At 42.2% G+C, this 20,804-nt stretch overlaps 1 protein-coding gene across 2 annotated transcripts in view; it reads right to left on the reverse strand.

Moving 5' to 3' along the window:
• Nucleotides 1-20,804, reverse strand: part of LOC111976578 (adenylate cyclase type 6) — an 87,611-nt gene that overhangs the window by 22,333 nt on the left and 44,474 nt on the right. For both annotated transcript variants that reach the window (XM_024005521.2, XM_024005520.2), the window contains exons 4-7: nt 2,085-2,234; nt 1,656-1,777; nt 536-647; nt 158-285 (exon numbers count right to left, since the gene is read on the reverse strand). In XM_024005521.2, the coding sequence (XP_023861289.1) occupies nt 158-285; nt 536-647; nt 1,656-1,777; nt 2,085-2,234 (512 nt within the window). The remainder of the gene's footprint in view (nt 1-157; nt 286-535; nt 648-1,655; nt 1,778-2,084; nt 2,235-20,804) is intronic.

The following is a 20,804-nucleotide window of genomic DNA, read 5'->3' on the forward strand; positions in this document are numbered from 1 at the left end:
ACACACACACACACACACACACACACACACACACACACACACACACACACACACACACACACACACAGAAAAACCCCTGTTACGATAGTTTCCAGACAAGCCAAAGTGTGCTTCTTACTAATTCAAAGTAGGTTATTCATTAGTGTGTGTGACTCACGAGATGGCCTCTATCATGTCCACTCCCATCTCCACACAGCAGTGTGCATGGTCGGCCCTGGGTTCAGGCAGTCCAGACACACAGTAGTAGCAGTCTCCAAGGATCTTGATCCTCAGACAGTGGTTCTCCTATAGGACACACAAACATGTGCCGCAAACAACCACAGGTTCAGGGTTAGGGAGTAGATTATACGTAAAATGTTAAATGTATTATGGAGCATTACACAACACAAATGTAAGTGGCCAGTAGCCAATGAATTACACGTCACTATGGGCGATGCAAAATCCACAATTTAAAAGTAAAGAGTACATCTATAATATGTTTGAAATCTGACGAACAGGGTTGAAGTGACTGATTATATGATGTCTAACTGCTCACCGAAGCTAGTTTGTCGAAGCGAGCGAAAAGTTCATTCAGTGTCATGACCAACTCTTGTGCGGTGCATTGTGATGCCAGGCTGGTGAATCCTTCGATGTCTGCAAACAGTATACTGTTGGATGGCGAGAGACGGAGAGAGAAAGAAAGACAGAGAGAGAGCGAGAGAGAGAAAGCGGGAGTAAGAAAGATTGTATGACAGAGGGAGAAAAAGAGAGGACGAAAGAGGGAGAGAGAGAGGGAAGAGGGAGATACAGATCAATAACCCATCATTAGCATGGTCATGCGCCTACCAGCCTGTCTGCTCCCTTCCTCCATCTCTTGTTGAGATAGAGAGACATTTATTCTGTTCAGCTTTTCGTCTGGACTCATATAGGTCACCTTCAGTCCTCCCTCCCCAGTGAAGACATCTCAGCACGATTCTCATTTTCTAATTTGTGGTAATAATTACAAGGAAGAGGGAAAACAACTGGAACGTTGACACTTCTAGGGGAGAGATGACAGATGGCGCTGTTGCCCTCTTGATCAATGTTCTGACTCAATAATAATAATAACATCAACAACAACATGATAGAAGACAGACCGATAGAGAGAGAACGTCTGGGGAGTTTCACAGTGTTAATTCAACACATCTTGATGGGGATTGAATAGAGTTTAGACTAATATCTGGGTCAAGAGGCTGGTGGTGTTAGATCAGGTAGTCCAGGGTCCACAAAACAACTCAGAGTAGGAGTGCTGACCTAGGATCAGTTTAGAGTTTTAGTTAATACTTAACAAGATAGCATGGACTGATCCTAGATCAGCATTCCTACCCAGTCACTTGTGGATATGGGCCCAAGGCAGTGTCTGAAAACGTTACTGGCTTTCATATGCTTGCTTCCTCCATCCTTGTTTCCTCAATTCCTCTCAAAGTTCATTGGAGGAAGCAGTCCCAGGGAGGGACCTTGGATCCTTTCCTTTAATGTGCTTTAAGAGGATTTGAGTAACTGCGGCAGTTGTGTCATTTGAGCCAATACAGATGTGTCACATTTTGACCTCAGCACCACTTGTTGCGGAAGAGAGTGAAATGGTCAGTGTGTGTCCATGGTTACGGCAGAGGGACAGGGTGTGTGTCCATGGTTACCTGACGTTGTCATGTTTCTGGATGTAGATCTTGTGGAACATCATATCTTCCTTCTTGGCGTTGATATCTGCCTTCATCTCCATGGCAACGTGCCTCGGCAGCACCGACAGCAACAGGCGCTCCTGGAGAATGTGTATGATAGACAGAGAGACAGAGAGAGAGAGAGAGAGAGAGAGAGCGAGAGACAGAGAAGTGAGAGAAAAGCACTCAACCCATTCCCTTTCATGTGTTTCAACAGCTAGAAACCTCAATGAGTCACTGCCTTGAGTGCCAGTCATTCGTTGGAATACTGCGTGGGAACATGTTGGTAGAGTATAGAGGCATTCAGAAATACTCTATATTGTTGACCCACAATAATTTGAAAATATAGTTAGGTCAACAAGTGTAATGGCTTGTGTAAATGTGTGTGTGTGTGTGTGTGTAGCCTACCTGTTGCTGATTCTCTCTCTGTAGGTAGAGCCGGGCCTGGATGTACCCCCTGGTCTCCTGAAAGGCCTGTCTCTGCGATACCTCAGCAGGGTAGTGGGTACAGATACCTATCATGTTGGTGCACAGGAAGATCAACACGTTGGCACTCAGCTGGAGGGGAGGGAGAGAGAGCGAGCGACATGTAAGGTTACACATTTCATAATGTTATCACACGTTCCCACTGAGCTAGAGAAGAGAGGGAGAGAGATGTTGAATTATTATTGACACGTGGTGTGCTTTCTGGCACCACGTAACTGCCATAGTCATCCAAGTGGGTGCCCCTTCATTTTGATAGTAGCGAAGGAGTAGCTAGCTAGCTACCTACTACGGAGTCCACGGACCGCAGTGGCTTAGCTCAAACTTAATCCGAGGTCTACAACGGATAAACCAGAGACAGCGAGACACCTTGATGAGACCGCGCTTGCTGCCTGCCTGCCTCTGGACTTTTTCTTACCGCTTGACCACCTCCCTCAGATGAACTTTCTAATGACTGTCCATCCCATGATGTTATGTTGTTTTTTGCTTTGAAGCACTTTGAGATTCTTTGAAAAGCGCTATATTTGAATTTGAATAAATGTATTATTATTATTGTTATATGTTAATTAGCTATTCTAGTTCAGATTAATGTTTCTACATGTCATCTATGTCTTGTTGAATTGTTCAACATTGTTTTTCCTGACAAAGCAAGTACTTTTCCAATTACCGATAAAGCATTTTAGAATTTGAAAGAGCTAGAAGAGCGATGGAGAGAGAGCGAGAGAGAGGGAGACAAGAGAAAGGGAGGTTGGAAGAGAGAGAGAGAGAGAGAAAGAAAAGAGAGAGAAATGTAAGTCTGTTGTGACAGAGTGAACCTGGTGTGACCTGGGTGAGGTTGAATACGACATTCACTATTACCATGTCATAAGATTTACAGCACGAAATCTAGACATCTAATCCAGAAATGTCTGGATACACAAATGAGGTATGATATACAGTATATGGTTAGAGAAGATGAGAAAAACCTTGTGTCTTTCCAAAAGTGGACTTTCTTGAGATGTCTTCGAGGCTATAATTGGGAAATCGGGATATCTACACATTTCTTTGAAAATCTATACATTTCCTGGAAAATCTATACATTCCCCTTCATACTGGTAAATGTACAGATTTACCGGGGAATCTATATATTTACAGGTGTTACTGGGAATTTATATTTCTGTAACTATACACAACCTGGAGTAGAGGGTTAAACCTACATTGACTGTAGGTTACAATACAACATTATAGACCAAGGGTGTGTACCAAATGGTGCCCTATCCCCTATATAGTCTCTGGTCTAGCTCTCCCTTCCTTTCTCATACTGTTAATAACCTTATTGTGACTGGCTCAGTGATTAAGTGGACATCAATAGGACAGCATTATGTTGCCTGTCTGTCTGTCTGTCTGTCTGTCTGTCTGCTTCCCTTATTGGATCTGACAACGCATCAAAACACAACTCATAATCATAGACAATACAAAGAAATGGGGTCAGAGACAGAGAAGGCCCACGCTTCTTCCTTACTCCACTATTCCTCCGCACAGATAGACACTAGGAACTGACTGAGAGAGGAGGCTCACTATTTCTCGCACTGTGCAGATAGGCAAATGCTAGTCTGATTTGCTTAAATTCACGAACGCTTGTGTTGTCAGACACAGCGGCAGTGGGGAAGAGACTAGGCGAATGTGAATTGTGTATGAGCACACTGCAGCAAAACACAACCGCATTGTAGGCTTATATGCATGGGCTGGCTCAAATGAAGTTTAGAAGTTTAGCCTACAGTTAGACTAGACCAACACAACAGCATTAGGCTAGCTAAGTGAAGTTTAGATAGCCTGCAGTTAGCTTAGTGAGGTCGTTGACCTCGAGAACATTCCTCTGCTGCGCACACACACCCTCTACAGGCAACAAGCCAGTGTCTGTAAGTGATTTTGTCCACATCCAATGGTTTACACTGAACACACATGACTACAACCTCTCTCTCTCTCTCTCTCTCTCTCTCTCTCTCTCTCTCTTAGCCTGGGAAAATAGCTTGACCCCTGACCAGGGGACAGACTATTTCATCAGTAATGAGAAAAAGACAGACAGCCTCAGACCCTGGATAAAGCAGACTGTATAACAGCCAGATGGCCATGTTGTCTGATGGAGATTAATGAAGGAAATGACTTAGAGACTGACTGGTGTGTTCTGCTGTTCTCAGAACAACATTCTAGACCAGTTCCATAGAAGTTCTAAGGCCATTCCAATTATGGACTCTGCTCTCCTCAAAGTGAACAATAGGGTCTTTTTTGGGGAGCGTATCTACTGGACAATCAGAACAACCAGTTCCATAGAAGTTGTATAGAACTTCTGCAACTAAATCAAATCCCACATGGATGGCAAAGTGGTGTGCTCTGTTCTCCTCAGAACATTCTGGAACAGTTGGTCTTAACAGACAAGATTCTAAAACAGCCAGGCTTTAAGCTTAAACTATTTCCACTAAATCAATCAAATGGCATTACCAAACATGGCAAGTATGCAGCACTTAAAAATGCAGCGCAGACTCTGCTCAAAGATCAGATTGTGAAGTGTAATACAATTCACTTCAAGTTTTTTCAATTGTATATTATAGCTGGAGGAGAGTGCGCCTTTACTGCCAGACTTGACATTTAATTATCTCCAACATCAGTACCAGCATATGTAAGTCGAAGCTGGTATGTGGCCAAACATGTTTGTTTGTCTGTGCATTCGTCTTGTGTATCTGTGCATTCGTACACCCACTGCATACTTCCTTGCATGTGCGTGCTTTGAAAAGGGCCATTCGCTTCATTGGATTCTACTGATAGTGTCTAGTACGTCTTCATCTATGATTACGAGGTAAAACAGACGTGTAGCTACTGTAGTGCGACTTTGCTCAAACATGACTTGTGAAGCACCCATGTCATCTTTATGAAGACTTAATAAATGTTTTATAAAGCCTGTAAGTTGTAGTTTGTTTATAGTGGGACCAGCAGATGTGTAGGAGCCATTGAGACTAGACAAAGAATAGAGAAGTATTGGACGTTGATCCAAGAATACATATGTTTTTAGTCATATGTACGGCTTACACATGGTGTACAGTGTATATGAACATAAAGTAAATGGCTCAGTACAATAGAATAAACACTTGAGCATAAGTATAATACATGAAGGCACAATTTATTGTCCAATATTTACAGTTGAAGTCGGAAGTTTACATACACTGAGGTTGGAGTCATTAAAACTCGTTTATCAACCACTCCACAAATTTCTTGTTAAAAAAACTATAGTTTTGGCAAGTTGGTTAGGACATCTACTTTGTGCATGACACAAGTAATTTTTCCAACAATTGATACACAACAAATGATTTCACTTATAATTCACTGTGTCACAATTCCAGTGGGTCAGAAGTTTACATACACTAAGTTGACTGTGCCGTTAAACAGCTTGGAAAATTCCAGAAAATGATGTCATGGCTTTAGAAGCTTCTGATAGGCTAATTGACCATCATTTGAGTCAATTGGAGGTTACCTGTGGATGTATTTTCAAGGCCTACCTTCAAACTCCATGTGCCTCTTTGCTTACATCATCGGGAAAATCAAAATAAATCAGCCAAGACCTCAGGAAGAATTGTAACCTCCACAAGTTGGTTCATCCTTGGGAGAATTTCAAATGCTAAGGTACGTTCATCTGCTATTAAACAATCGTATGCAAATGTATAAAACCATTACCACGCAGCCGTCATACCGCTCCAGGAAGGAGACGCGTTCTATCTCTAGAGAATAACGTACTTGGTGCGCAAAGTGGCAAATCATCCCCAGAACAACAGCAAAAGGAGCCTTGTGAAGATGCTGGAGGAAACAGGTACCAAAAGTATCTTATATCCATAGTAAAACGAGTCCTATGTCAACCATAACCTGAAAGCGCCAGCAAATAAGAAGCCACTGCCTCCAATAACGTCATCAAAAGCCCAGACTGACGTTTTGCAACTGCACATGGGAACTATCGTACTTTTTGGAGAATTGTCTCTGGTCTGAGGAAACAAAAATAGAACTGTTTGCCATAATGACCATCATTATGTTTTGGAGAAAAGGGGGACGCTTGCAAAGCCGAAGAACACATCCAACCGTGAAGGACGGGGTGGCAGCATCATGTTGTGGGGTGCTTTGCTGCAGGAGGGACTGGTGCACTTCACAAAATAGATGGCATCAATGAGGTAGGACAATCATGTGGATATATTGAAGCAACACTCAAGACATCAGTCAGGAAGTTAAAGCTTGGTCACAAATGGGTCTTCCAAATGGACCAATGAACCCAAGCATACTTCCAAAGTTGTGGCAAATGGCTTAAGGACACAAAGTCAAGGTATTGGAGTGGCCATTACACAGCCTGACTCCAACCCTATAGAAAATTTGTGGGCAGAACTGAAAAAGCGTGTGCGAGCAAGGAGGCTCTACAAACCTGAAATTACACCAGCTCTGTCAGGAGGAAATGGGCCAAAATTCACCCAACTTATTGTGGGAAAGCTTGTGGAAGGCTACCCCGAAAACGTTTGACCCAAGTTCAACAATTTAAAGGCAATGCTACCAAATACTAATTGAGTGTATGTAAACTTCTGACCCACTGGGAATGTGATGAAAGTAATAAAAGTTGAAATAAATCATTCTCTCTACTATTATTCTGACATTTCACATTCTTAAAATAAAGTGGTGATCCTAACTGACCTAAGACAGGACATTTTTACTAGAATTAAATGTCAGGAATTGTGAAAAACAGAGTTTAAATGTATTTGGCTAAGGTGTATGTGAACTTCCGACTTCAACTGTACATGTGTTTTGGAGAAGGGGAGATTGGGGGAAAGTGATTAAAATGTGCACATACTAAGAGTCTGATAGCATCAGATGTGTGTGTGTAGCATGAATGTATGTACAGTATGTGTGTGTGTGTGTGTGTGTATGTGCGCTAAAGAGTGGAGAATCAGAACAGGTGGTCAGTCCAGTTCAAGTGTTCAGCAGTCTGATGGCTTGTAGATAGAAACTGTCTCTGAGACTGCTGGTACCAGACCTCATGCTCATGCCTTAGGAAGTAGAGACGCTGTTGTGTCGTCTTGACAAGAGTGCTGGTGTTGTTGGTCTAAGTCAAGCCCTCGGTGATGTGGAACATAACTCTACTGCAGTCCTGTTCCCTCCTCTGCTTCCGAAAGGTCGACAATCAACTCCTTTGTTATGCCGACGTTGAGGGAGAGGTTGTTGTGGTGGCACCGCAATGCCAGTTCACTTACCTCCTATAGGCTGACTCATCGTTGTTGGTTATCAGGCCTTCTTGATGATGGAGTTTGTGTCGTGCAAAGCAACACAGTCATGGTTGAACAGAGCTTATAAACTGAGTGGTTTGAATTCTGATTGGTTGAAAGCCGTGGTATATCAGACCGCATACCTCGGGTATAACACAACTTTCAGTTTTACTGTTCTCATTACGTTGGTAACCAGTTTATAATAGCAATAAGGCTCCTCTGGGATTTGTGATATATGGCCAATATACCACACCTCCTCGGGCCTTATTGCTTAAGTATAGCAGAGAGCTGAGGTCGCATCCCTGGGGGGCCCCTGTGTTAAGAGTCAGTGTCGAGGAGGTGTTGTTGCCAATCCTCACAGACTGGTCTGTCCGTCAGAAAGTCCAGGATCCAGTTGCAGGGGTTAGTGTCCAGACCCAGAGGTCTGAGCTTGGTGACGAGCTTGGAGGGTACTATAGTGTTGAATGCTGAACTGTAGTCAATGAACAGCATTCTCACATAGGTGTTCCTCTTGTCCAGATGTGTTAGGGCCGTGAGAATAGCAATGAACCACTTCTTTTGAAGTGGTTTACTCTAGTGAAGACCTTGTTTGTGTGAAGATGGCAGGTTGGAGTGCTCTCCTCTCCACAATATCACTAGACTTGAGAGGTTTACAGTGTATACAAAGAAACAGGCCAGGCTCTGTGTTGTTACAACAATACAGACAGAGGCAGGCTAACAACCTGACCCGGTACAAAGTGTGTGTGTGTTTGTACTCTGAACAAAATATCTATCTACCATCTCAAGACAGTGGCAGCAAAACCACTCAATATGTCATTGCTGTACTATGTGCTAATGTTGAACCAATCAATTTTCACTTATGACAATAAAAAGGTATCAATCAGCACTGTTTAACTGACCTGATAATAACACTACTGACTGTGTGGTTTGGGCTGTGTCCATTTGAAAATGAATTCAAGACCAACTGGGGTAAACACTAGACTAGACTACAGCAGTAAACAAACAAGTAAACAAATGGTTTACATGTGTCGGACAACAACAAGTCCTGAAGGGACATTACAGGAAATCCTTCAGATAAATAAAAGTGTCCCGAGTGGCGCAGCGGTCTAAGGCACTACATCACAGTGCTAGCTGTGCCACTAGAGTATCTGGGTTCGAGTCCACTAGAGTATCTGGGTTCGAGTCCACTAGAGTATCTGGGGTTCGATCCAGTAGAGTATCTGGGTCGAGTCCAGTAGAGTATCTGGGTTCGAGTCATAGAGTATCTGGTTCGAGTCCACTGAGTATCTGGGTTCGAGTCACTAGAGTATCTGGGTTCGAGTCCACTAGAGTATCTGGGTTCGAGTCCAGTAGGTATCTGGGTTGAGTCCACTAGAGTATCTGGGTTCGAGTCCACTAGAGTATCTGGGTTCGAGTCCACTAAGGTATCTGGGTTCGAGTCCAGTAGAGTATCTGGTTCGAGTCCACTAGAGTATTGGGTTCGAGTCAGTAGAGTATCTGGGTTCGAGTGCCACTAGAGTATCTGGGTTCGAGTCCACTTAGAGTAATCTGGGTTCGAGTCCACTAGAGTATCTGGGTTCGAGTCCACTAGAGTATCTGGGTTCGAGTCCACTAGAGTATCTGGGTTCGAGCTGACACGGTCGCCGGGTGCACGGTGTTTCCTCCGACACATTGGTGCGGAGGGCTTACATGTTAAGTGGGCATTGTGTCAAGAAGCAGCGCGGCTTGGTTGGGTTGTGTTTCGGAGTACGCACGGCTCTCGACCTTCGCCTCTCCCGAGTCCGTGTGGGAGTTGCAGCGATGAGACAAGACTAACTACCAATTGGGGTGAAAAAGGGGTAAAAGTAACAACAAAAAGTCATATTCTGAGGTGTCCAGGAAGGGAGAGCGCTCTACTTCTTCCTTGCAGCACTATGATGACACAGAACGGTTGATAAGAACCAGAGTATGTGAACGGAGAGGAGCAAGTATGTGAGCGGAGTTGAGCGGTCGGAAATCCGCTCATCACTCATGGAGCAGTGCTTGTGCGCCACTCCAGCACTCCATGTCCTTTCCAACCGCTCTGCTAAAAACCGCACAGCATTCACAGGGGGAAAAACTGCCTCTTCAAATTCAAGCCATTCATTAAAATCACAATTAAACCAATACCCATCTATTTTTGTGACTACCATTTAGGTTTTGAAGTACTGAAAACAAACCATATGATTTGAATTAAAAGTATTTGAATAAACATGAAAAGGTATCTGGTAAGGAGCACTAGTCATTTAAAATAGGCTACATGTCATATTAAACAGCATATAAACAGTCTAAATAGGTCAGGAGCCAGACAGGGAGCCTAAGAAGGAATGAAAAAGATTTTTTTTAGGCTATATTATTTAAATTATTTCAAGGCTATAGTCTACAAAGAAATACATGGTGAAGCATTTGCGAGTGCGACACACTAGGCTGGTAGGGAGTCAGGGACATTAAGTGCTCAGCATTTAAACAACATTTTGTTGTATTAAATCATTATCGTCCATAAATTGTGCATATAGGCTGTGACTTACTTAGAATGAAATACAAATTAAACAAAATGCCTTATTAGGCTCAGTATAAGGTGCCTTTGAATTCATTTTTAGAAACACGAGTTTGGCCAGAGTCTGTGGCTTCAGGCTCATGCGATGGTGCCTGGAAAGCAGTCTAGCAGTAGTGAATATCCTCTCCACACTTGCAGAGCCACTGGGGATGCTAAACACCCTTTTGGCCTCTCTTGCCAGACTGGGCACGGATAGAGTATTATTATTTTTTAATTCTGAAGGTTTTTAGGCAAAATAACCCAATCAAAACAGAAAGCTCCTTGAACGTGGGAATGTGCCAGGCCCATTGGGCCAAAATCAATTATGGCCTATTGTATAGATAATAGAACAAAATTAAGGAAACTTTTAAGAGACCTGATTTTTTGTTTATAGATACTTTACTACAATGACACACTTAATTAGCTAACCACTTCGTTCCTTTCTTTTAGCAAGTGCACGTAGTAAGTACATCATCATGCTTTCGGGATACATGTCTTTTCAGATCCCACAAGGATTCTTTACATCACCACTCTCCCTCTCTTGCTCTTCATCTTTGTAAGTCACCTTGATTTTGCACCTGTGTGTTTTATCAGCTGTTTCTTTATGAAAATATTTAGCAAACTTCACGACAGTAGATAAAGCAAGGGGCTACAGCAGCACACAAGTAAACTACAAATGCATGCTGGGCCGGGCATGCCCTAGGCTCGTGAAGTGAGCGCTACTGTAGCAAAATTGGAGCAGGTGAGAAGGACGAAGCTCCAGACATTGGGAATCTTGCTCCTTGCTCCAGTCAAATTGGGCACGCTATGCTCCTTGCTCCTCTCACCTTTTTCAAAGTGTTCATAATGCCAGGCTAGTCTAGTAACTGAAAAGGTCGCTGGTTCGAATACCTGAGCAGACAAGGGGAACATCCGTTGATTTGCCTTTGAGCTTAATCCTAATTGGCTCCAGGGTCACGGTATTACTATGGCTGACCCTGTAAAACAGGGGTGTCAAAGTCAAATGGACGGAGGGCCAAATAAAAAATTTAGCTACAAGCCGAGGGCCGGACTGTTCGAATGTTCATTGAAAAATTTTTAAATGACGCATATAGTCTAGTGAACCTAATTGAACCTACTGAAAACCTAACAAATATATTCCAATATGATCAGATAAATAAAGCAATATTTTCTTATGGCTCTGTCAGTAATCTTTAATTTTCAACAGACACAAAAGACAAATTTCCTTTATATAAAAATCCCCATAACATGAACATTAAATGAAAGAAACCGGTATTCAAGGCACCATCAGTAGCCTATATTTTCTATGACACCTCTTCAATAAATCATGCCCCGTAGTTGTGCCATGCATAGGACGTAAAGCCAAAACTCCTCTGTCACGCTTAGGCTGGAGTCCACTCCGCGGATGAAAATTGACAACTGGGCAATGTCAGAAATGTCGGTGCTCTCATCCACGCCAAGGAATATGCAATGAAATCTTTTCCCTTTTTCACAGCTGCTCTTTTAGATTGATGGACAACTGGTCTACTCTCTCGCAATGGTGTTTCTGCTCAGACTCACATTTAAAAAGAGTTGCCTTTTTTCTGGGCAAACTTCGTCACAAACTTTAATCATGCAGTTTTTGATGAAATCCCCTCCGTAAATGGCCGGGCTGATTTAGCGATCTCTTCTGCCAAAATAAACTGGCCTTGACAGCAGCCTGGCCTTGTGATTTGGCTTTTTTGAACAGAGCCTGTCGAGATTTGAGGCCTCGTTTTAATTCCTCTGCCTTTTGTAGCCTTTGTTCCATGTCCATATTCTTGTTTTTGTCCGCGTGTTTCGTTTCATAATGTCGTCTCAGATTATACTCTTTCAGTACCGCCACACTTTCTCCACACAGAAGACACACAGGTTTTCCAGCTACCTCCGTGAACATATACTCCGACTCCCACCTTGTTTGAAACCCCGGTTCTCAGTGTCCACTTCCCGTTTTGCCATTTTTGATGGGTATCTGAAAGTTAATTTTACTGTGATGCTGACGACTGCTGTGCCAATAAATATTGAAATGAAGCAGCCTACTGCTCGGTGCGTCACCGTTGCATTGTGGGAAATGTAGTATTGGTGCGTGTAAAAGATCTGCGGGCTGCCGGCTTGCTGCGGTCTGCGGGCCGGTTCTAATAATAAATCAAGATCATCCCAGGGGCCGTAAAAAACCTTCTCGCGGGCCGGATGTGGCCCGCGGGCCTTGACTCTGACATATGTGCTGTAAAACAACACATTTCACTGCACCTATCTGGTTGATGTGACAATAAAACTTTTTTTTCTCTCTCGATTTTTTCAAAACAATCAACACGCATCCCCAAACTGAAATACGTTGGCCAGAATTACACATTTAATTTGCAAAATGTATTAAAACTTCTTATGGCTGCATCCCGATACCGGGATCGATATGACAACAGCCAGTGAAAGTGCAGGGCACCAAATTCAAACAACAGAAATCTCATAATTAAAATTCCTCAAACATACATGTGTCTTATATCATTTTAAATGTAATCTTGTTGTTAATCCCACCAAAGTGTCCGATTTCAAATATGCTTTTCAGCGAAAGCACTACAAACGATTATGTTAGATCACCACCAAACCACAATAAGCACAGCCATTTTTCCAGCGAAATATAGCAGTCACAAAAAGCAGAAATAGAGATAAAATTAATCACTAACCTTTGATTATCTTCATCAGATGACACTCATAGGACTTCATGTTACACAATACATGCATGTTTTGTTTGATAAAGTTCATATTTATATAAAAAAATCGGAGTTTACATTGGCGCGTTACATTCACTAGTTCCAAAAACATCAAGTGATTTTGCATAGCAACATTGTTTCAACAGAAATACTCATCATAAATGTATATGATAAAGAAGTTATACACATGGAATTATAGATATACCTCTCCTTAATGCAACCGCTGTGTCAGATTTCAAAAAAACTTTACGGAAAAAGCAACCCATGCAATAATCTGAGACGGTGCTCAGAAATATAATAAAATTAGCCGCCATTTTGGACTCAACAGAAACCAGAAAATACATGATAAATGTTTCCTTACCTTTGATGAACTTCATCAGAATGCAGTCCTAGGAATCCCAGGTCCACAATAAATGCTTGAGTTGTTCGATAATGTCCGTTATTTATGTCCAATTAGCTACTTTGGTTAGCGCGTTAGCGGTAAACAATTCCAAAGTCACAAAGCGCATCCACTATAACGTGACGAATGTCCAAAAGTTCCGTAAAAGTCAGTAGAAACATGTCAAACGATGTACTGAATCAATCTTTAGAATGTTGTTAACATACATCTTGAATAACGTTCCAACCGGAGAATTAGATTGACTTCAGAAGAGCGGTGGAACGGAGGTCCTCCTCATGTGAAGGCGCGTGTTCAATGCGTGGTCACCTCATGGCAGTGATTACTATTTCCTGTCTCCTTCGGCCCCCCTTCACATTAGAGTCATCAGACAAAGTTCTATTGACTGTTGACATCTAGTGGAAGCCGTAGGAAGTGAAAACTCATCAATATCTCGCTGTAATTTCAATGAGAGCTTGGTTGAAAATCTGCCACCTCAGAAAAAATCCAAACAGGAAGTGGAACTTCTCAGGTTTTTGCCTGCCATATGAGTTCTGTTATACTCACAGACATAATTCAAACAGTTTTAGAAACTTCAGAGTGTTTTCTATCCAATATGAATAATAATATGCATATATTAGCAACTGGGACTGAGGAGCAGGCCGTTTACTATGGGCACCTCTGTGCAACTTTCATCTAAGCTACTCAATACTGGCCCTGCAGCCATAAGAAGTTTTAAGACTCAAAACATTAAATACATGACACAAAATCAACTACCTCCATCAAAACATACAACTTGTTATCTAATGAAAAGTAATTTCAATCAATCGTTACATAATGGCCCAATATATACTAACTACAACTATCAATATACCCTAACATGGCTAACCTTTTATACAGTATGTCTGTGCCATTTGTTGGTACTATAATTATAGTATGACCATAAAAGGCAAGTAAACGTATTATCACATCATGGGCTGTATTATTGTTTCCTAAAATGATTTTACCAACGATGACCAAAGCATAGAGAATGTCACTCAAGAGCATGAATACCCAGAAACAAAAGGCTTCATTTCACCTTTTTCCATTTTGTACTTTACAGATTCACTGATGCTGTACAGTACACACGGAGAACAGAAATTAAATACACCGAGCCAACAAATCACTCCAAAAACAAAGCAATGTGAAAAAAGGCAACACAAACACAGATCATTCAATCCATTCTTTGTCGACCAGTTCACGTTTTCATCAACGTTACACTGGGTTTTTTCCCTCGCAATGCAGCGAGGGGAAAAAATATCCTTGTATGGCGCATTCATGCTTGGCAGTCCTCTGCAGTGATGCCCAGACAACCGGCAATCATTGCGTCTAAGAGGGACATCTGGTCATGTGGACGCGGTAATCATAAACTTTCCACCTGCACGCAGAGAAGAATTCCTCGGTTGGATTGAGGAAGGGAGAGAATGGGGGGAGAAATTGCATCATCATTCGTGGGTGGGCTGCAAACCATTCAGTAACAAGACCGGAGTAGTGGAAAGCAAAATTGTCCCATATGACGACGAAGCGGACATGTCCGGCCTTACTCTATGGTGCAATGCATCAAGAAATGTGAGGAGACGTTGTGTATTGTATGGGCCAACTGAAGGTATGTGGCAAAGAACACCATCGCTGAAGATAGAGGCACACAGGGTGATGTTTGCATCCCTTTGCCCTGGCACGTTTACGGTGGCCCTCTTACCAATGAGGTTCCTCCCTCGTCTCCTTACTTTTGAAATGCTGAAGTCGGCTTCATCCACATAAATTAATGTATGGGGTGTTGCGTTTGGCTTCAAGCTCCATTATTCTCTAAAATAAAAATACAATAAAAGGAACAATATTTATGTACAGTGCCTTCGGAAAGTATTCAAAGCCCTTGACCTTTTCCACATTTTCTTACGCTACAGCTTTATTCTAAAATTGTTTCAAATAAATAAAAATTATTCAGCAATCTATAAAAAATACCCCATACAATGACAAAGCAAAAACAGAAATACCTCATTTACATAAGTATTCAGACCCTATCCTATGAGACTCGAAATTGAGCTCAGGTGCATCCTGTTTCCATTGATCATCCTTGAGATGTTTCTACAATTTGATTGAAGTCCACCTGTGGTAAATTCAATTGATTGGACATGATTTGGAAAGGCACACACCTGTCTATATAAGGTCCCACTGTTGACAGTACACGCCAGAGCAAAAACCAAGCCATGAGGTCAAAGGAATTGTCCCTAGAACTCGGAGACAGGATTGTGTCGAGGCACAGATCTGGGGAAGGGTACCAAAACATTTCTGCAACATTGAATGTCCCCAAGAACACAGTGGCCAACATCATTCTTAAATGGAAGAAGTTTGGAAGCACCAATATTCTTCCTAGACCTGGCCCCCCGGCTAAACTGAGCAATCGGGGGAGAAGGGCCTTGGTCAGTTTATTTTTATTTATATAAATTAGCAAACATTTTTACATTTGTTTTTCCTTTGTCATTATGGGGTATTGTGTGTAGATTGATGAGGGGAAAAAACTATTTAATCAATTTTAGAATAAGGCTGTAACATAAAATTAGGAAAAAGTCAAGGGGTCTGAATACTTTCCGCAGGCGCTGTATACGTAAATATATTGTAAAATATTCCGGCTGCATGCAATTGAATGTTTTACTGTAAGAAAAGGCATTACAGTTACAAAACCTTACCTGTACACACTGGAGTCTAGTCTCCTTCACGCTCCCACTGTTTCTTCGGAATGGGACCTTGCAAAGTTGTTTCATTCCCACTTTGTGTATTTTAAGGACCTGGTCAATAGTTGCTAAACTCATACTGTTAACATTTCTGAACATGTTATGATCTTGACTGACTGCTGTCTGGGTCTCTGACAATTTGGTCACATGAATGGCATTGACAGAACTGTTTTACACACATTTGACTGGATACAGTACAGTAATACCGAAATAGATTGTGGTTTAGCATTGCAACTTAAATAACATCATTCTTGAATATTCTCACTATTGATGCCAAAGTTGATCAACGGAGATTGGGCTAGACCCACTGCCCAGCCTCTCTCATGGAAAGGCCATGATTGACAACACTGTCAACAATTGTGGCATGAATTTCATCTAAAACATTAGCTCTTTGTGCAATGCCTTTGGAAAGTATTCAGACCCTTTGACTTTTATTAGGTTACAGCCTTAGGTTACAGCCTTATTCTAAAATTGACTAAATAGTTTTTTCCCCTCATAAATCTATACACAATACCCCATAATGACAAAGCAAAAACAATTTCTTTAGAAATGTTTGCTAATTTATATGAATAAAAAAACAGAAATATCACATTTACATAAGCATTCAGACACTTTACTCAGTACTTTGTTGAAGCACCTTTGGGAGCGATTACAGCTTTGAGTCTTCTTGGGTATGACGCTACAAGCTTGGTACAACTGTATTTAGGAAGTTTCTCCCATTCTTCTCTGCAGATCCTCTCAAGATCTGTCAGGTTGGATGGGGAGCGTTGCTGCACAGCTATTTTCAGGTCTCTCCAGAGATGTTCGATCGGGTTCAAGTTTAGTCTCTGGCTAGTCCCGCTCCGCTCACCCCGCTCCTCCGCTCTCTCCACTGGCTTCCAGTTGAAGCTCGCATCCGCTACAAGACCATGGTGCTTGCCTACGGAGCTGTGAGGGGAACGGCACCTCCGTACCTTCAGGCTCTGATCAGGCCCTACACCCAAACAAGGGCACTGCGTTCATCCACCTCTGGCCTGCTCGCCTCCCTACCTCTGAGGAAGTACAGTTCCCGCTCAGCCCAGTCAAAACTGTTCGCTGCTCTGGCACCCCAATGGTGGAACAAACTCCCTCACGACGCCAGGTCAGCGGAGTCAATCACCACCTTCCGGAGACACCTGAAACCCCACCTCTTTAAGGAATACCTAGGATAGGATAAAGTAATCCTTCTAACCCCCCCCCCCCTTAAAAGAGTTAGATGCACTATTGTAAAGTGGTTGTTCCACTGGATATCATAAGGTGAATGCAGCAATTTGTAAGTCGCTCTGGATAAGAGCGTCTGCTAAATGACTTAAATGTAAATGTAAATGTAGTCCACTCAGGGACATTCAGAGACTTGTCTCGAAGCCACTCCTGCGTTGTCTTGGCTGTGTACTTAGGGTTGTTGTCCTGTTGGAAGGTGAACCTTCGCCAAGTCTGAGGTCCTGAGCACTCTGGAGCAGGTTAACATCAAGGATCTCTCTGTAGTTTGCTGCGTTCATCTTTCCCTCGATCCTGACTAGTCTCCCAGTCCCTGCCGCTGAAAAACATAGCCACAGCAGGATGCTGCCACCACCATGCTTCACCGTAGGGATGGTGCCAGGTTTCCTCCAGATGTGACGCTTGGCATTCAGGCCAAAGAGTTAAATCTTGATTTCATCAGACCAGATAATCTTGTTTCTCATGGTCTGAGTCTTTAGGTGCCTTTTGGCAAACTCCAAGTGGGCTGTCATGTGCCTTTTACAGAGGATTGGCTTCCATCTGGCCACTCTACCATAAAAGCCTGCTGTAGAGATGGTTGTCCTTCTGGAAGGTTCTCCCATCTGTCAGAGTGACCATCGGGTTCTTGGTCACCTCTCTGACCAAGGTCCTTCTCCCCTGATTGCTCAGTTTGGCCGGGCAGCCAGCTCTAGAAAGAGTCTTGGTGCTTCCAAACTTCTTCCATTTAAGAATGATGTTGGCCACTGTATTCTTGGGGACCTTCAATGCTGCAGAAATGTTTTGGTACCCTTCCCCAGATCTGTGCCTCGACACAATCCTGTCTCGGAACTCTACGGACAAATTCCTTCGACCTCATGGCTTGGTTTTTGCTCTGACATGCCCTGTCAACAGTGAGACCTTATATAGACAGGTGTGTGCCTTTCCAAATCATGCCCAATCAATTGAGTTTACTACAGGTGGACTCCAATCAAGTTGCAGAAACATCTCAAGGATGATCATTGGAAACAAGATGCAACTGAGCTCAATTTCAAGTCTCATAGCAAAGTGTCTGAATACTTATGTAAATAAGGTATGTTTTTTGGTTTAATAAATTTGCTAAAATTTAAATAAAATAAACTGTTTTCACTTTCTCATTATGGGGTATTGTGTGTAGATTGCTGAGGAAATTGTTTTATTTAATCAATTTTAGAATAAGGCTGTAACGTAACAAAATGTGGAAAAAGTCAAGGGGTCTGAATACTTTCCGAAGGCACTGTATTCCCCTTTGAGCTACTCTACCACCATACATTTGAATCCCAGTTCCTCTATGGGCCCCTCTACCTCGCCTTTGGCCTTGCCCTGGGCCTCTTCCTTGGTCCATTCTGGCAAACAGCAACTCAGAGAGGTGACATCATGTATGCATGAATAAGGACTGATTGCGGATTGATCCACAGTGCAAATAAGTTTTGCGCCCATGCAGAAGAGGTTCACATTCATAGGAGTAATTTGTATCAGCCGTGACCAAATGTTTTAATTTTGTTTGCCATGATTTACTCAACTGAGTTTAGTGTCTTTTGTAGAGTTGCGTTTCCTGTTTTGCAAAAATGTGCTTAGGATTTGCATTGTGTGGGAAAGCAATGAGAAATGACAAAAATGTGTTGTACTCATTAGGTTATGATGGAGATCAAGTGGACCTCAGTTTCATTGATAGTGTCTTAGCATTTGAGAAAAACTTTATTCCCACACCAAACGGAACATTTACTTAAAGGCCTCCTCCTTAATTCCATTTAGTCTGTTCAAAACACCCCACTAAACGTTTTTCATGGAACGTTTATTTATACACATTAGTCTGATTGTGCTAAAATCTCTTGAGAAACACAGACCCTCTTTTGAAATGGAGTTAGCAGCTTTGTGGCAGACAGACTTGAACATAATCTAAACATTAGCTTATAAGGTGAGGACCTCCACAAGTTTAAGGAAAGAGAGACGGAGTGATGGAGAGAACACACCCAACAAAAAACACTTTCCCAGGCACGTGCGCGCACACACACGCACGCACCAGCTGCTAATAGACTTTATTATTGCTAAAAATACTGCACAATTTAAACACTTTGCTCTCCATATCCCCCTTCCCCGACATGTGTAAATATTGTACTGTCAATTTGTTGAGTGCCTTCGTGTATTTATACCTATGCTACACTACATGACCAAAAGTATGTAGAAACCTGCTCGTCAAACATCTCATTCCAAAATCCTGGTCTTTAATATGGAGTTGGTTCTCGCCTTTGCTGCTGTAACAGCCTCCACTCTTCTGGGAAGGCTTTCAACTAGATGTTGGAACATTGCTGCGGGGATTTGCTTCCATCCAGCCACAAGAGCATTAGAGAGGTCGGGCACGGATGTTGGGCAATTAGGCCTGGCTCGCAGTTGGTGTTCTAATTCATCCCAAATATGTTCGAAAGGGTGGAGGTCAGGGCTCTGTACAGGCCAGTGAAGTTCTTCCACACCGATCTCGACAAACCATTTCTGTATGGACTAGAGGTCGACCGATTATGATTTTTCAACGCCAATACCGATTATTGGAGGACCAAAAAGGCGATACCGATTAATCGGACGATTTTTATTTATTTATTTGTAATAATGACAATTACAACAATACTGAATGAACACTTATTTTAACTTAATATAATACATCAATAAAATCAATTTAGTCTCAAATAAATTTGGTTTAAATAATGCAAAAACAATGTGTTGGAGAAGAAAGTAAAAGTGCAATATGTGCCATGTAAGAAAGCTAACGTTTAAGTTCCTTGCCCAGAACATGAGAACATATGAAAGCTGGTGGTTCCTTTTAACATGAGTCTTCAATATTCCCAGGTAAGAAGTTTTAGGTTGTAGTTATTATAGGAATTATAGGACTATTTCTCTCTATACGATTTGTATTTCATATACCTTTGACTATTGGATGTTCTTATAGGCACTTTAGTATTGCCAGTGTAACAGTATAGCTTCCATCCCTCTCCCCGCTACCTGGGCTCGAACCAGGAACACATTGACGACAGCCACCCTCGAAGCAGCATTACCCATGCAGAGCAAGGGGAACAACTACTCCAAGTCTCAGAGCGAGTAACGTTTGAAACGCTATTAGCTCGCACCCCGCTAACTAGCTAGCCATTTCACATCGGTTACACCAGCTTAATCTGGGAGTTGATAGGCTTGAAGTCATAAACAGCGCAATGCTTGAAGCATTGCGAAGAGCTGCTGGCAAAACGCACTAAAGTGCTGTTTGAATGAATGCTTACGAGCCTGCTGGTGCCTACCATCGCTCAGTCAGACTGCTCTATCAAATCATAGACTTAATTATAACATAATAACACACAGAAATACGAGCCTTAAGTCATTAATATGGTCGAATCTGGAAACTATCATCTCGAAAACAAAACATTTTCTTTCAGTGAAATACGGAACCGTTACGTATTTTATCTAACGGGTGGCATCCCTAAGTCTAAATATTCCTGTTACATTGCACAACCTTCAATGTTATGTCATAATTACGTAAAATTCTGGCAATTAGTTCGCAATGAGCCAGGCGGTCCAAACTGTTGCATATACACTGACTCTGCGTGCAATGAACGCACGAGAAGTGACACAATTTCACCTGGTTAATATTGCCTGCTAACCTGGATTTCTTTTTCTATATGAAATACAAATGGTATAGAGAGAAATAGTCCTATAA

The sequence above is a fragment of the Salvelinus sp. IW2-2015 genome, linkage group LG17 (genome assembly GCF_002910315.2).
Source record: "Salvelinus sp. IW2-2015 linkage group LG17, ASM291031v2, whole genome shotgun sequence".
In the NCBI taxonomy this organism is placed as follows: Eukaryota; Metazoa; Chordata; class Actinopteri; order Salmoniformes; family Salmonidae; genus Salvelinus; species Salvelinus sp. IW2-2015.